Genomic DNA, 16,700 nt, shown 5'->3' with positions numbered 1-16,700 from the left:
ATGCCGCCTTGACTACCACATCTTGACGACAATGCCAGCCATTAGATTCCACATTTCAATTACCTTTGCCAACTGTACCATGTTGAGATTTATATAACAATCAAGTACATGTATAGAGGTGCAACAATTAGTAATCAACGAATAATCGATTATTATTCTCAATTAATCGGTTCATCATTAAGATCCTTTTTTTTTTCTTCTAATTGTACAAAATGTCAGCTTCTCAACAATAAATATTTTCTGGTTTTCGGTTGTGTGTCCTCCGAGATAGCAGATTGATTACACTGGGGAACAATTAAAAAAAATAAAAAATGTTGGGTTAGAATTTTATGCTGATTAGAACTAAAATCGGCAAGATGATTCCAAAATCAGAGTCACCCATTTCCATCCGTTTTTTCCCCCACAACATAGAAACAAATTTCCACAGACTAAATGTAGTAAGACTTGCCAGGATATTATTATTATGGCTCATCTTCAGCTATGTGGCAACTTGTTTGTGCGGTCGCAATACCTAACAAAGAGGTGCAGCTCCCAATAGGTCAATATTATCAATACTTGCAAACAGAAAGCTAGCAAAGTAGAAATTAAGAGGATTACCGCTGACTTTTCTCTTAACCCTGTCAACATGGGCATAGCGTGTTTTATGCTGATTTTTTTTTTAACGTTTCCATCTTAATGGTTTATACATATACAAACACACTTAATAGAAAAAAGGGATACTATAGCTCAAAAACTTGACGCAATAAAGAAAAGACAAGCTCTCTTCCGTTTTGCATTAGTTGAAAACAGCTGTCAGACCGAACGCAACAAAAATTGTGCTCCCTCGTGTTATTTTTGAGTGGAATTAAAATAAAACTTGATTATACTTTGGAAAACAATCTGGAACCTTTTCTACTGATTTGTCTCCAAACTGGTGACTGAATGTTTGTTTCATTGTGCATTTACTGCAGTCAATTTGAAATGTCATGTTTGTTGGTTTGTTTGTTTTTAAATAAAGGGATGTGAATTTGGAAAAAATCTGATTCATTGATTAATCATTTACTAAAATTGTTGGTTGTACCCCTATATACGACATCAAATGGACACATACATGCAGAAATCCTATACAGTGGATCCCCGCTACACGCAGGGGATAGGGACTGGGCTGACCCGCGAATAGCTAAAGTCTGTGACTAATACTGTAAAGGTGTTTTTACTAATGTCATTCTTGCAGGTGTGTCCTTCAATCTCAGTTCAAAAGAATCGTCGCATCACATGTTGCAGGTTGCACAGTTGTGACTGACCGTTTGAACGTGTACTGTTAGAGCAATGCATTGCCAAATATCTAGTGGTAAGTTCTCAAGAACTTAGTAAGTATTGTATTGTTAGAAAAACTGACTAAATGCGGCTGACACTTTATCATGCTTAGATTTCACATTTCAAACATTGTTGCAACAAATCCAGGTGAATTTTAAATTCTGTATTAAAGCTACAGTAATTATTGTTTGCAAAGAGCACACACCACAGATGAAGTGATTTATGATCATACAGGTGCACCATCTCATTTTCATTCCAACACGGTAATCTGCCTGCGACCCAGCCAATACAGTCATTGACGAATATAAGCACAAGCATGTACGACTGTCGTTTCTTTGTAGCTGCAAATCAGTTTGTGTGTCCTCATGAACCATTGGTCTGGTACCTCCAAAAATCAGCAGCTGGTGCAAGCCCAGCCCCGCGACCCATCGGTGCCATCCTCCCTGCTGCTGCTCAAGCTGATGCTGCCTCCTGATCCCACAGGAAGCTGGCTCAACACCAGAGGCTTTTGAGACTTGAGCTTGTGAGCCACCGTCATGAAAATAGCCTCAACATGGTCACTATTGCCAGAGCTCATGCCGCCCTGGCTATTTGGGTTCTTAGCAGAGGTCTCAAACAAAGGCATAGAGTGGGAGTCAGCGAACTGCTGCGCCACATCTGTTCCTACTTGGACGGAGTCTCGTAGGTCGCACTTGTTTCCAACGAGGATCCTCGGCACTTCTGTGCCTAGCGCGTGCTGCTTACACTCCTCGATCCAGGCCGGGAGGCTGCGGAAGCTGGCAGCGTTGGTAACATCATAGACAAAGACGACAGCATGCACATTGCGGTAGTAGTGTTGCACCATAGACTTCCTGAAGCGCTCCTGGCCTGCTGTGTCCCATAGCTGGATCTGTCCATTGAAGTGGTGCCGTTTGGAACAAGTATTGCCAAGAAATCCAAAGAAAAGGAAAAACATAACTGTAGTGTTAATCACAATGAATTCACTGTGATCATTTGAGTCTATAGTACATGTTACAAGCGAGCGTTGCAATTTAATTTAGCTAAAATCATTGAACGACATAATTGTACAGTGGTGGAAAGCAATGAATACCTTTTTTACTGTACATAAGTAGATTTTTCAGGTCACTTTACTTGAATATTACATTTTTGATAGATTTTTTACTTGTTTTACTCCCTTCATTCAAAAAATGGTAAGCTCTAGGCTAATTGAGTCAAAATAGGTTTCTTTCTTTTTTTAAAAAAAAAAAAACCCTCTGCGGATGGTAGGCGTGCAATCATCTTATAAGTATTGTACTGTACGTCCCGGTTTTGGGCAGATAACAGATTTCTACTGTGGAGCACTCCTTTGATTGATTCACGTATCTATCTAACAGTTAGATAGATACGAGTTAGATTCTAACTCGTCAGGTTACGCATGACGATAGGTACAATGCCCACCTTGAGCTTCTCGCCGTCAATATCCACCAGCCTCTCCCTGAAGTCCACCCCGATCGTGGCCTCGGTTTTCTCGGGGAACTTTCCGGCGCAGAAGCGGTAGGTCAGGCACGTCTTCCCAACCCCCGAGTCCCCGATGACGATGATTTTGAAGATTCGAGTCCTCGGCGGAGGTAGCCCCGCGGAGTTCGTCAGAGAGCTCGAGAATTCACCAGAGGAAACGCTCTCCGCCATGGTCGCTGACAAGCTGCTGAACGACAACCAATGAACGCACCTTTTCCTTCACGGCAGCTGAGTCTGAGCCTCCGACGCAGTTGTTGACAAACAAGCAAGCAATAAAACGAGGTTTCTGAGCAGCTGCCACTGTCTCTCGAAATGTATGCTTACTTGGTATGTCTGACTGATCATGCATGACTTTCAATCATAGTCATTCATTTGTGATATATCTGTAAAAGTGTGCAGATTCTTTCCATTATTTGCGTTTCAGCCCGAAAGCCACGTTGACCTCTCTACTCACTTCTCGCGAGATGATCGAACGTTCCATTCTTGGAGGCGGAAACGGAAAAAGTTTTTTTTTTTTTTTAATATTTATTATTTAACATTTATATCAAATTAAAAAATTATTCAAACACATTAGATATAATAACACCCCTTTGCACATATCAGCAACTACAGACAAACAAAAACAAAATAAAGCATACACGATACCAGGAAACACACGCACACACGGTACACGCGCACGCGCACACGCACGCATACATTTTAAGGAAATGTAGGATTTCAGATCATTCTTCCAATGAAGGATGTTTGGTTTGGTTTGTGTATATATTTAAAATATTAATGTTAATGAAAGAACATCTTATTTAACATGATGAAAAAAGCCATATTTAATATGATACTAAGAGTAACAAAGAGTAACCCTTTTGAACAAGTCCATTGTTAAAAGTCAAGCCAAAACCTTTGTACAGACTCACATCAAAAGAAAAGATGGTCTAAATCATCAGTTTCCTTTTCACAAAAAAAAAAACACCGTTCCCTCCATCCATTTTAAATTTCGTCTTCAAAAGTTTTTTAGTTGGGTAAATATAATTGATAATTTTAAATTGAAGTTCCTTTGTTTTTGCTGGGACCGGAAATCTCAAATATTTGCTTCGAATCACTCATATATTCTAAGCTAAAGTCTTTCAAAATATAACCACGATCGGAAACGGAAAAACTCAATCGAGCAAATATAATCATTATTATCGCAAATCTACAAACTATATTGGCATAGTACATTGTTAACAGTGTTAGACTACGTTCATAAAACTGGCGCCTGAAAAGCGACCATATTCAACTTGGATTTTTACCAATGCTATCTGATCACAAGGAAATTATAACAAATGATACATTGTATTAGTCTATCTCACTCGTTTTTTAACATGGTACATAATATTGAATTTCCCGTGAATGATCAATGACTCTAGAAAAAAACTATGTAAGTATAATTATTAATGTAATACCAGGGGAAAATTTCCCAATGCCAAATTACTGACTCCTGACAAACTACACGTGACACTGTCGATGTCGACGGCACCGTTACATCATGACCTTCACATGGAAACAACCATAGTTGCCCGATACTAATCGCGATTATAAAATCCTCCCAAAATATAACAAATATTATTTTTATGAAATTATAATATTCATAAAATATTCAAAATATATGTATCGTTCATCATGAATTAAATTCATTTTCTCTTAAAGGGTATAGTATTTCTTAATTGTAAAATATATTCAGGCATTAAATCTCGATACTGTTTAGGGGTCCTTCAGCCTTGCATGGTGTAACATGTGTTGGATAATTCCAGAAGGTGCGTCGCAGTTCTAAGGCCTTTCTACTGTCTACTCACCGGTAGCTTGACTGCACGTCGGAACTAGCATTGATCAGGACGTGACGCTTGAGAATCTCCAAGGCAGCGTTTATTAAAATATTCGCTAATATTATCTACTGTCAAACGGTTTAAGTCGTTTTATTTCAGTTGGTTAGCCGAGCTGTCAAAATGTTGAGCATTGCCAGAAGCGTTTCAAGGACTCTGCCGACAAGAAACTGCGCACGAAATGTGTCGTCTTTGCTAACAAAAGTAAGTTGCTCATACACGCAAACGACATTAATAGACATCCTCTTCTCCGTTAATTGTGGCTTTTGCAGTGTCACTGCGAGGTTTAATATGTTAGCAGCTAGCTTGAGGCTAGCTTTTACTTGTGAATTTTGAAACTCAATTTCTCGTATGGTTGTTAGGTGAAATGCTGTATATTGCAGTCTTTGTGACTTTCATTAATTTGTAGCATTGGTTTGTTAATTCTTGCTTGTTTTGAGTAAACGCATTTTCAAATGTTAGCCTGAGTAAGACATTTCGGCGGGTGGGTAGTTTGATCATGTAACCTATAATCGTCGAAAATGTCTTATGTTATATTGTTTGATGGTTGCAGTCTTTAGCAGATACATTTAGCCCATTCAATTTGTCTGTCTGTGGCGGATGTGTGACTGGTTGACCTTCAAATTGATGCCCTCCTGCTGTAATTTTGTTCCAAAGCGCACTAATGAGGAGTTTCTCAAGCATTGTGGGTCCAGAGACATTTAACGGGGTGAAATTTCCCAAAACGGATTGTACTGATGCCAACATAAAACTACCTGTATATTTTTTTATGTGATGAATAAGGAACAACCAAATTCAATTGAAATAAAACCAGCGTTTCAGTACATGAGGTGCACTGCTTCCCCTAACATAGCTGAGAACAGAGAGCACATAAAATACTTGATCACTGAATTTATCATCTGTTCTCGCCACTTCAGGAATTTGTTTTTCTAATAAAATATGCGATGAGTGAGTTTGAGTCCATCCTGGAAACAGACAACATAAGTGGAATTGTTTCCTCATTTGACCTGAATTATGTGCTTCCCAGCAGCTGTTACGGAATGATTTATGTCCATATTTGAGCATTTTCTTGGTCCAAACCCTTGGCTTTTTAAACTACTATAGTACATTGTGATATCACCCCACAGGCTCATTGGAGCGGCTTCCAATCTGATGCGCTCAGAGCCCTGTCCAGAAGAGACTATGCGTAAGTGTACTTAAATTGTTTATAATGAGTCTGGACATACATGTCATTCCAAATGTAATCAATAAGTATGATGTATACATAAATAGAACTGTTTCAAGAAGTTATTGATAGTCTTTGTTGCCTTCTTTTGACAGTTGTTGGATTGTTTTAATTTGTATTTTGCGTAAGAGGTCCAGGTAAATGTTAGATATAGCGATAAATTGGAGGAAAATATATTTTCATTGCAAAAAAAAGTGTCTCATGGTCAAAAGTTGTCTTGCAGGTCAGAAGCCATCAAGGGGGCAGTCATTGGAATTGACCTGGGAACCACCAACTCTTGTGTTGCAGTCATGGAGGGTAAACAAGCAAAGGTGATACCAAATATGTCGATTCCGTTGTTATATGGATGTAATTCAGTTTGCGCAATGTACTTTAGCGCATTTATTTTCAACATTGTAGGTCGTCAAAATGTTTGTTTGATCATGCTGTATAATCACGGGTCACCAACTCTGGTCCTCGAGCTCTGATCCACAGTGGTTTCAATGTATCCATCGTCCAAAACACCCGATTCCAACAATGCGCTGATCAGCAGGCTCTGTAACAAGCATGATGACGGTCCTGATCATTTCAATCAGGGGTGTTGTAGGAGGGACACACCTAAAACACTGTGGGATAGGCATCCCGGAGGACTGGAGTTAGTGCACCCCTGCAGTACATCTTAAACAACTAAGTTTGCTGTAATTCTGTACAAACGATTAACCAACCTTTTGTAACTATTATTCACTTTAATGAGGTTACAGGTGATCAATCTTAATAGTTTACCTTTTAGGGGCAAAACATTGCAAGTGACCGCTTATGACTTTCTTTTTTGATCCTGCAACGTGACGTACGTTGCAGGCTAGCAAACTTGTTATTCATTGTCGACCTGCTTCCAATAAAAAGTGCCTTGAGATAATTTGATACGACTCAATAGCGTCGCTTTCCCAAAGCTTCCTGAAGAAACTGAGCATTTAAATCAGGTGTGTAGTACAAATACACCTAAAATAGGCTGGATAAGGGCTTTTGAGGACCGGACTTGGGCATCTAGGATGTACATGAAACCTATTGGGTATGTTATTTCTTCACAGGTGTTGGAGAATGCGGAGGGAGCCAGGACAACTCCTTCGGTCATTGCATTTACCGCCGAAGGGGAGCGCCTCGTCGGTATGCCTGCTAAACGCCAGGCTGTCACCAATCCTCAAAATACGTTGTACGCCACAAAGAGACTGATTGGCCGCCGCTTTGATGACCCTGAAGTCCAGAAGGACATGTAAGGATGTGCTAATGTCGGATGAGAAGAAGATCTTTTAGCTAATGTAATTGTGGTTTATCCATCAACAGGAAAAATGTCTCCTACAAGATTGTGCGTGCTTCTAATGGTGATGCTTGGGTGGAGGCTCATGGAAAAATGTACTCCCCCAGTCAGGCTGGGGCCTTCGTTCTGATGAAAATGAAGGAGACAGCAGGTAATGTGACTCTTTTTCCTCTCTGGTTTGTTGTACACAAACAGTCAAACGACCCATTTTGATCTGGTGCTGTTTTTTTTTATTTGCTGTGTTGCAGAGAACTACCTGGGAACTAAAGTGAAGAATGCTGTTATCACAGTACCGGCTTACTTCAATGACTCTCAAAGACAGGTAAAGCACACACAGTTAGATTGTTACTGTTGCACATAAGCAAAAAATTGGACTGTCGTTCTGTTGCTTAATAAAAAAAAAAAAAAAAAATCTTCATTTTGAGTTGCTACTTTTTTTGTAATCTGCTGATACCGTACATGCATGCATTCATAACAAGAGTACATACTCATCTTGATTGTCCTAATTTTATTTATATCAATGAAAGTATTCTATCATGCTACCTTATTATTTGGCTATATTTCCAATCATATGATCATTATCTTAGTGGTTATTTGTTTTGACAGGCCAAAAGTACGTCAGCTCATCGTGTTCAGAGATGACAATTTTCCGTGGCTCTGCGGAGTTCCGTGTTTTTTTCCGTCGAAAGTATCATCTTCGTGAATTGTGTAAATCCGTTGAGAAAATGTTTATATATGAGGGTGTGTGTAGGGAAGCAGGGCACCGCTAGCCTCGGCGACTCGCGAGCATTCGCCCGCCCGCCGGCTGCGACGGCATCTTACGGAAATCGGCTTGCCTCTATAAACCTAACTGGCAGCAGTGATGCGACAACGTCCGCCTTATTTTCGGCAGCATCTTGGTGCTACTTTCGTAACAGCATTTCCACTTGTTAACTTAACTTACGCTGAGAACTAAGTGTTTTTACACCGCCACAATGTGAAATTGCGATTGGGTTTTCATCACTTGTAGATGAGTTATTTAGTTAAATAGATCTAGGGCAGGGGTCACCAACTCCGGTCCTCAAGGGCGCCAATCCAGCCTGATTTAGGTGCAGCCCTACAACAACACACCTGATTCAAATGATCAGCTCATCAGCAAGCTCTATTAAGGCTGATAGCGATCCTGATTATTTGAATCAGGTGTGTTGTTGTTGGGCTGCACCTAAAACAGGCTGGATTGGCGGCCTTGAGGACCGGAGTTGGTGACCCCTGATCTAGGGCCTACTCAGCCTCTCTCTCGCTCTCTCCCTCTCTTCCACCTCCCTCCCCTTCCCCCCCAGACCCCCGGCTACTTTTCAGTGTTTTTTTCACATTTGCCATTCTCATCCCTGCGAGTTTGTAAAATCTGAGCAACAAATGATTGGACGATTACAATTATTTCATCCTTGTCCCCTGACCACCTGCCATTGCCACTAATTGCTGTGTTAATGTGCATTCAGGCTACCAAGGATGCTGGCCAAATTGCTGGTTTGAACGTTCTGCGTGTCATCAATGAGCCCACAGCGGCCGCACTGGCCTACGGCTTGGACAAAACCCAGGACAAGATGTGAGTCGAAGTGTCACTTGTGAAAGCCAAACAAAAATTAAACTATTCAGTAGTATGGACTGGGTTAATAAGCATATTCTAAATCAGTAATTGCCCAAAAGGAAAGAACACATTTGGATTAATGTCATCATTTAACCATAGCATGTGTGAGCTTAAATAATGACATGAATTTGACTTAACAAATGCAAACAATGATTTATTAACTGGGTTTACACTTAGTTCAGAGCATTGTGTTCGTATGGAGCGTGTTTGAAGTGAACAGCAGAGAAGAAAGCGCATCTGTAATGGCGGCCTCCGTATGATATCCGGATTAAAAAAAAAAAAAAAAAAAAATTGTACCCATGTCTGAGTCGGAGTCAGCTTTATTGTCAATTCCTTCATGCCAAGACACACAAAGAAATCGAAATTACGTTTCCTCCGTCCCACGGTGACGAGACACAGTACACGAGTAACATACAAGTAAACAACGGGGCAGAGAGTTATAATGCGCACCCCAGATTTTAGGACAATAAATTAGTTAAGTTTTGCGCATTATACATGGAAAAAACTGTAAATTTTATCTTTTTAAATGCGCCCAATAGCGCGGAAATTACGGTAATGTGTGAATAAAAATAAATAAATAAAGAAAAGATTGATGCAACAAGATGTCATCAACAATAGCCCAGTGCCCACTAGTGACCGGAAGAAACCTCGACAGTGCATGTTAAGACCCAAATCGACTGTCTTTAACTTAAAAGCGGCAGTTGTACTAAGTTCATCTTGTTTTTCCTTTTTAATCACTTCACGGTTCTTTTATATCAAACAAATTATTTTAGGTGTATTACTTGACATGTTTCGGCGGTTTCTTCCGCCTTCGTCAGAGCATCATATGCATTTCTCTTGTCCTCGATAATGAGGGTTTGTGTATAAAAACCTTCCTTTCTTTAGTAATGTCCGTCTTGATCTCGTTCTGTCTCTTCTTTGTGTGAATTATAGTACGGCACTATTTGCCTGGCGGATGGACATGCGATCAACATACCACTCTTCTCCTCAGTGTCCATGTCACATATCCCTCCGCCCAACAAAGCGGTGCCGCACAACAGCGGTCCACAGCCTTTTCACGAGTGTATAAGTGATCGAGTCATCAGAAAAATCCATAGATACGCCGCACCAGACGACAAGTTGGAGAGTTAAAAACTTGAGCAAAAAGTAGCAGCTTATATTTTGGAAATTTCGGTATTTTAAAGAAAGATTTTGATGGAGGTGACTTTTAAGTTGGAATGGGATAATTTGGCCCCTAATTTGTTTTGAGTGGTACGATGCCTTCTTGTGCTCTAACCTTCGTAAAACTCGCTTGTCTGTTTTCCAGTATTGCTGTATATGATCTTGGAGGAGGTACGTTTGATATCTCCATTTTGGAGATTCAGAAGGGAGTCTTCGAGGTGAAGTCCACCAACGGCGATACCATTCTTGGAGGAGAGGACTTTGACCTCCCCCTACTCAAACACATTGTCAAGGAATTCAAGAGAGAGGTAATGAATGGGAGACCATCTCTATGGCTCCCTCATGGGTAGGAATTCTGTTCATTTACATATTGTTTTGCCACCTCAGTCTGGTGTGGATCTGACAAAAGACAACATGGCCCTCCAGAGAGTCAGAGAAGCTGCCGAGAAGGCCAAATGTGAGCTGTCATCTTCACTGCAGGTACATATGCGCGTCACCTGAGGGATTGACTGCTGTCCAAGCAGGGTTTTCACAGGGTCTTAAAATGTCTGAAGATTCAAAATCCAAACTTTACTCTCAGTTGTCTTATAATATCCATGATTTTACCTTCCAAGTCTTAAATTCAATTTAGTCTTCTATTGTCAAGCAACCCTAACCCTAATTCCAGAAGGAAGTATTTCTTTTAACCGGATCAGTCGGTGACAAGACAAGAGGATAGATCAAAAAGCACTGTGAAGGAGAATGAAATGGGCTGCATAATATCGAATGAGAAGTTCTAATGCAAGCTTTGCTGTTGTAAAAAAAAATTCTGAGCATTCTCATAGTCATAAACAAGCTGCTGTAGAGGACATGCATTGAAAAGGGGCTGGTATGGAGACTGATTAGCACATCCATTTCCCACTTCTGAGGTCGTGGGTTCAAATAATGGGGTGTGGCTTTCTTGTGTGGACTTTACATGTTCACATTGTGTCTGTGTGGATTTTCCCAAGCCCCCCTTCCCACACACACATTCCTAAAACTTGCATGCTGTTTTAACTAAATGGTCTGTAAGTGTGTCTGGTTGGTCTTAATGTGCTCTGCGATTGCCTGGTGACTGTTCCAGCGTATGTACCCATCTCTTGCTGCTCAGTAATGTGATTGTTTTCTTGTAGACTGACATCAATCTTCCCTACTTAACCATGGATGCATCCGGCCCCAAACATCTCAATATGAAGGTGACTCGTGCTCAGTTTGAAGGCCTCGTAGCCGATCTGATCCGTCGCACAGTCGCTCCCTGTCAGAAGGCCTTGCAAGATGCAGAGGTCTCCAAGGGCGACATTGGAGAGGTGCTACTGGTTGGAGGCATGTCACGCATGCCCAAGGTACACAGCAGTTTGTTTTCTGGACTTAAAGATGACTGATCAATAGCTGTGCACATAAATCTAATGCACATTCGTCCACTTTTAGGTACAACAGACTGTTCAAGACCTGTTTGGCCGCGCACCCAGCAAGTCTGTCAACCCAGATGAGGCTGTTGCCGTAGGAGCAGCCATTCAGGGCGGCGTTCTCGCAGGAGACGTCACCGATGTCCTGCTTTTGGATGTGACGCCACTCTCGCTGGGAATTGAGACTCTGGGTGGGGTTTTCACCAAACTTATCAACAGGAACACAACCATTCCCACCAAGAAGAGCCAGGTACAGACATGTAGTAGGACTCCAGGGACATATTATGATCTTACTCTGCTAATCTTGCAAAAATATCGCTGCAATGCTACTTTCTTCCTGCTCTCGCTCAGGTTTTCTCCACAGCAGCAGATGGCCAAACGCAAGTAGAGATCAAAGTGTGTCAGGGTGAGAGAGAGATGGCAGCAGACAACAAGGTGCTGGGACAGTTTACCTTGGTGGGACTCCCCCCTGCCCCTCGTGGTGTTCCCCAAATTGAGGTTACCTTTGACATTGACGCCAATGGCATCGTCCATGTGTCCGCCAAGGACAAAGGGACAGGCCGGGAACAGCAGAGTGAGTTTTTTTACCCTCATTGCAAGTGAAGTCCGTTCAATCCATACCACACCACAGTGTACACAATCACTTCAAGATGTTTCACACCAAATTTTTGCCACTATTTCCACAAATGGTCAAACTCAGGCAGAATTCAGATTGAATGTTTACGTGCTTCTATTAAGTTGTTGTAAACTGGGTTTAACAGTGAACCATTTGAAATTGAAATGGTTAGGAGATGCTTGTGTTCCCCCTCTTGCTGCTGCTGCTACTATTGCTACTGTAGAGATGGGCAATTTTAATGATAGATGGGGCTACAGTTTTTAATCCGTGCTTCGGGATCCTAACTAGATGTTTCAATAAGGACCAAATATATCCATGTCTAGTTTTTTTTGCATCAATGTACAGAAGTGTATGCTCATGTTTACAAATACACACAAATACTAGATCCATTGCGTATCAACACAAAATAACCACTGGAATTGTGAAGATGCTTATCATTCTGGTATAACACCGGTATTACATCTTTCAATGACTCGACCACAGTAAACATATTTATTTGCAGTAATTGATCAAGGTCCACGCCAACTTTGGGCCAAGGGCCCATCCCCGTACTACTACTATTACAGTTAAGTGTTTGAGTTTTTTCTTTTTTTTTTAACTCTGTGTTGCTTCTTCATTTGTCCGTAGTTGTTATCCAGTCATCAGGAGGTCTCAGTAAAGATGACATTGAGAACATGGTGAGAAACGCTGAGAAGTATGCTGAGGAGGACAGGCGGCGAAAGGTGAGGACCTGATGTTGAAGATGTAGATACCTGAGGGATGTATTTAGCTAGAGTGATCAGAGGTCATCACAAGCTGCATTTTGGGCCGTTATATAACGTTCTGTTGTTTCATTTTGAAGATTCTTTTTGTTGTGCTGAATTTCTAATGCATGTTCAACAAATGACCACATACATTAAACATATCCCGAGGTCACTTCTTTCCCACATTCATCCAAGAAATTGCAATGTAATGTTTTTACTTCTGATTGAATCGTATTTGACTGTACTTTCTGACCCTATGCCATTGTGTCTACCAGGAGCGTGTGGAGGCTGTAAATATGGCGGAAGGCATTGTTCACGATACAGAATCTAAGATGGAGGAATTCAAGGACCAGCTTCCTGCTGATGAGGTCAATTACATCTTTAGTTGGTGTGACTTACAAATATATATATTTTGTAAACATAGCTCACAACCTCCAGCATTTATAATCTGTGAATAATTTTCTCTGTCATCAGGAAACTCGAATGAAAAGAAATAGTTTTCTTCTGGTGCAATTTGACAGGCTGGCAAATGACTCTCATGCTTGGGCATTCAATTTGACACATAGCAAAAAATGAAGTACCGTATTTTCCGCCCTATAAGGCGCACCTAAAAACCTAAATTTTCATCAAAAGTTCGCAGTGCGCCTTATAGTCCGGTGCGCTTTATATATGGATCAAGTGATGAATTTGTTGATCCATACTGGTTGTACACAGTGCTCTGCCAAAATGTTTTAGTACGTTTTAGTACGACTAGTAACTTACAAGGTCGCATCGCTTCCCAACATTACGGTAACTGTAGTCAGGGGGCGTCACCGAATAGCTGTTGTACCCGCGAGGCTATTTCATTTCAAAATAGGCTGCTCCGTTAATGTTTCGAGTAAATCTACGGATCGATATGGAAAGGAAACATAGGTAAGTAGTACCAATGTGTTAGATCGAACTTTAGTCAGTTCTGATCATTTTATAGGAGATCGTTTGAGAAACGCGATTGTCTACAGAGGGCTCGTTGGTTATTGGCTAGTGGGTGCATACCGCAACCCTAGTCAACCTCAGTTTGTTGCAGTAAAGCTTCTATTTTATGCGCCTTATAGTCTGGTGCGCCTTATATATGGACAAAGTTTTAAAATGGGCCATTCATTGAAGGTGCGCCTTATACCCCGGTGCGCCTAATAGGGCGCAAAATACGGTAATTGTACCTGACAGTTATCAATAATTGCCACACTGCGTACAAAAGATTGAGTCAGTAAGAAATATTCCTTGTCAAAATTAACATTTTATTAGAAAAATATCTTTTCACAAAATTAACTTGGTTTGCTCATTGAACAAAAATTGTGCATTAGTGTTACTCAATTAACTCTTGAGCATTTTCAAGACGTTAACCACTTGTGTATTATTATAGATTTTTTATGTCTCAGAATATTGTGTTTAAACACAAACTACCAAATGAAAGTTTAGATTCTTTCATCACAAAAAATGCTTTTACCATGTAACATTGCATCTCCAAAGGTCTGCCATGTTTTAGAACAGGGTGTCCCCTGGGCACCAGGTGTAGCCCTCAATGGGTAGCCCACAGGCCCGTTCCAAAAATAGCTCACCAGTGATGGGACGCTGACATTTTTCCAGGAATGTTGTCAGTGATTATTTCAAAAATTTAACCTGGCACAGATTTATACCATAAAGTATTGCATATTGATATTTATTGATTCACTTATTATTCTGAGGATCGTTAACATGAATGCATTAGTGTCTTTACATGAAAGAATATAATTATCATAACATAAAATCTAATAACGCATGCTTAAAGGTCTCACAAGTTTGGCGATTACTTGCACGTTGTGGCGTCCAAAAGCAGTTCAATGCTGCCATCTACTGGAAGACTAAGACATTTTTTTTTTTTTTTTTTTTTGTACTACTTTTTCATTGTGTCCATAATTCAAAGTTGTTAGTTGTATACTAAACTACCCAGAATAAGATACAAAAGTGAACAAGGTAAAGTAAAAGTGGTGTTGTATTACAAAGAGAAGAGGAACATATTCGGGGACACGGAAGTGTGTAGTATGTACGTAGGGACACAGTCTGTCTGTTGGGGAATAAACTTGAAGTACAACTTTTGTAATTCTTCCTTCTCGCAGTGCACCAAGCTGAAGGAGGAGATCACCAAGGTACGAGATCTTCTCGCCAACAAGGACTCCGAAACGGGGGAGAACATCAAGCAGGCTGCCAGCAACCTACAACAGGCGTCACTCAAGCTCTTCGAGATGGCCTACAAGAAGGTGTGTACATTGATGTAGTAAATAATCATTGCAAATTCATTTCATAAGATTTCCCTCAAGTACGTTTATTAAATAGCTTCTGTTTTTAACAGTATAGTGCAGCAGTCATCAGCGCTCTTTCTGTTTGTCAAATAGTACACTCGTACCAAATTTTATAGAAAAGCGCTTGCATGGAGCAGATCCTAACAGCGTGTTATAACCGGCCAACGCTACGAGTAAACGTTTTGTAAATTAATCGTTACAGCCAGATTTTAACACACAATTTTTTGTGCACTTGGGCTCTTTTTCCTGCAGATGGCGTCAGAGCGCGACAGCGGCAACAGCAGCGGCGACAGCAGCAGCAGCAGCAGCAGCTCAGAGGGCGAGAAGAAAGAGGGCCAGCAGTAGACTTTTGACAATTGCACTGTGTGTTTGCTGTCATAAAATTTGACAACAGGACTGTTGGGGGGGGGGGGGGGAGGAATTGCAGGGCCGATGTGTGAATGTTGTGAAACATGATCATGTATGTATGGATGGATGCATGTATGTGTGTGGGTTAATATGCAAGATCAGCCGTATGCAGCTGTTCAACTGAAATTTGGCCAGGTGGATCACAATTGCATTGCTGTCTTTTGTAGTAAAATAAAAAAATAATCAGTCCTGGGACTGATTGAACTAAGTGTGATTTGTAACTCCTAAGACAAAGCTGAGCTTCAAGTTGCGATCCCTTCTTGATACCTGGTTATGGATCCTACTGCATTTGTCCAGCAGAGGAAAACTTGTATCTGCATCTTAAGAGATCCCTATCCATTTAGTTTATGTAGTTAGTGGTTGTCCTCTTTAGCTGAAGGCATAAGAATAATGAGGTGCACCCGGAACTAAGTGCCAGCATATAGCAGGGCCCCTGGAATGTAAACAAAGAAGCAACCATTCACAGCAATGGACAAGACTGTTCAGCTTTATTTAGTGGAGCACTTGAACTGCAGCGGTTACAAAAGCCTACAGTTAACAATATGAAGCTTTAGAAAAGAGTTGATATGAGTTAGGACTTCATGTGAGAGGTATTCCCACAAGCAGGATATGTGAGAACCCAAGGTCAACCTCAAAATGAAGGGGAAAGTCTGACTTGTCCATTGCATAGAGCCAATTCAACCTAAAAAGTATGCTTTTGAGTCCTGTGATATTTGTTGCGTCAAATAAGTTGTTTCCTCATGGGTTAAATGTATGTTTTTCAATTTGTTTATTTTGTAATTGTTTCTCTTATTTGATAAATGGCTGAATATTAGTAAAATAAAATACACATACATTTAATGTTTTATTTGAATGATTATTTCTGATTATGACTACATTTTTAGTGGTAAACAATTTTTTTATGTAAAATTTACATTTGTAGTTTATTTCATTCAATGAATAGATTAAATTCGTTTATTCAATTATATAGCTTATCACTTAAAATAACAGTTAATTACAATGTCAAACTAGAATTGCTCCAGTTCATCTAAATAAATTATTTCCCAAAATAATGTGAACATTATATTAATAAACTTTTAGACATCTTTTTTTAATTTGATTTTCATTACTGAATGTCAACAAGCCTAATAAATGCTGAAATATTGCATTATTAAAATTCACTATTTTTAAACCTCTTTTTCAAATGACTTCGCCCATCTACATTCAAAACATCCATTGGAGCCCTTAAGCACATTTGC

General features: G+C 40.3%; 2 protein-coding genes across 3 annotated transcripts; one reads left to right on the top strand and one right to left on the bottom strand.

Annotated features, from left to right (window-relative positions):
* Positions 1–1,444: 1,444 nt before the first annotated feature.
* Positions 1,445–3,272, bottom strand: rab33ba (RAB33B, member RAS oncogene family a). 2 transcript variants are annotated; one of them, XM_061291329.1, is made up of 3 exons: positions 3,118–3,261; positions 2,734–2,977; positions 1,445–2,185 (listed from the first exon to the last, which is right to left on the bottom strand). In XM_061291329.1, the coding sequence occupies exons 2-3, from the start codon at positions 2,962–2,964 to the stop codon at positions 1,691–1,693; spliced, it is 726 nt and encodes a 241-aa protein (XP_061147313.1). In that variant the 5' UTR covers positions 2,965–2,977; positions 3,118–3,261; the 3' UTR covers positions 1,445–1,690. The 2 variants fall into 2 exon arrangements, with proteins under 2 accessions (XP_061147313.1, XP_061147305.1); XM_061291321.1 differs by having other exon boundaries at positions 2,734–3,272.
* A 1,281-nt stretch (positions 3,273–4,553) lies between these two features.
* On the top strand, positions 4,554–15,670 carry hspa9 (heat shock protein 9). Its single transcript, XM_061291279.1, has 16 exons — positions 4,554–4,853; positions 5,777–5,835; positions 6,098–6,185; positions 6,942–7,123; positions 7,195–7,319; positions 7,417–7,490; positions 8,647–8,753; positions 10,102–10,264; positions 10,344–10,436; positions 11,108–11,317; positions 11,403–11,630; positions 11,732–11,954; positions 12,624–12,718; positions 13,015–13,107; positions 14,872–15,012; positions 15,307–15,670. The coding sequence occupies exons 1-16, from the start codon at positions 4,773–4,775 to the stop codon at positions 15,397–15,399; spliced, it is 2,055 nt and encodes a 684-aa protein (XP_061147263.1). The 5' UTR covers positions 4,554–4,772; the 3' UTR covers positions 15,400–15,670.
* Positions 15,671–16,700: the final 1,030 nt, after the last annotated feature.

This window comes from Syngnathus typhle, linkage group LG1, assembly GCF_033458585.1.
Source record: "Syngnathus typhle isolate RoL2023-S1 ecotype Sweden linkage group LG1, RoL_Styp_1.0, whole genome shotgun sequence".
In the NCBI taxonomy this organism is placed as follows: domain Eukaryota; kingdom Metazoa; phylum Chordata; class Actinopteri; order Syngnathiformes; family Syngnathidae; genus Syngnathus; species Syngnathus typhle.
This window is presented reverse-complemented; position numbering and strand designations above follow the sequence as displayed.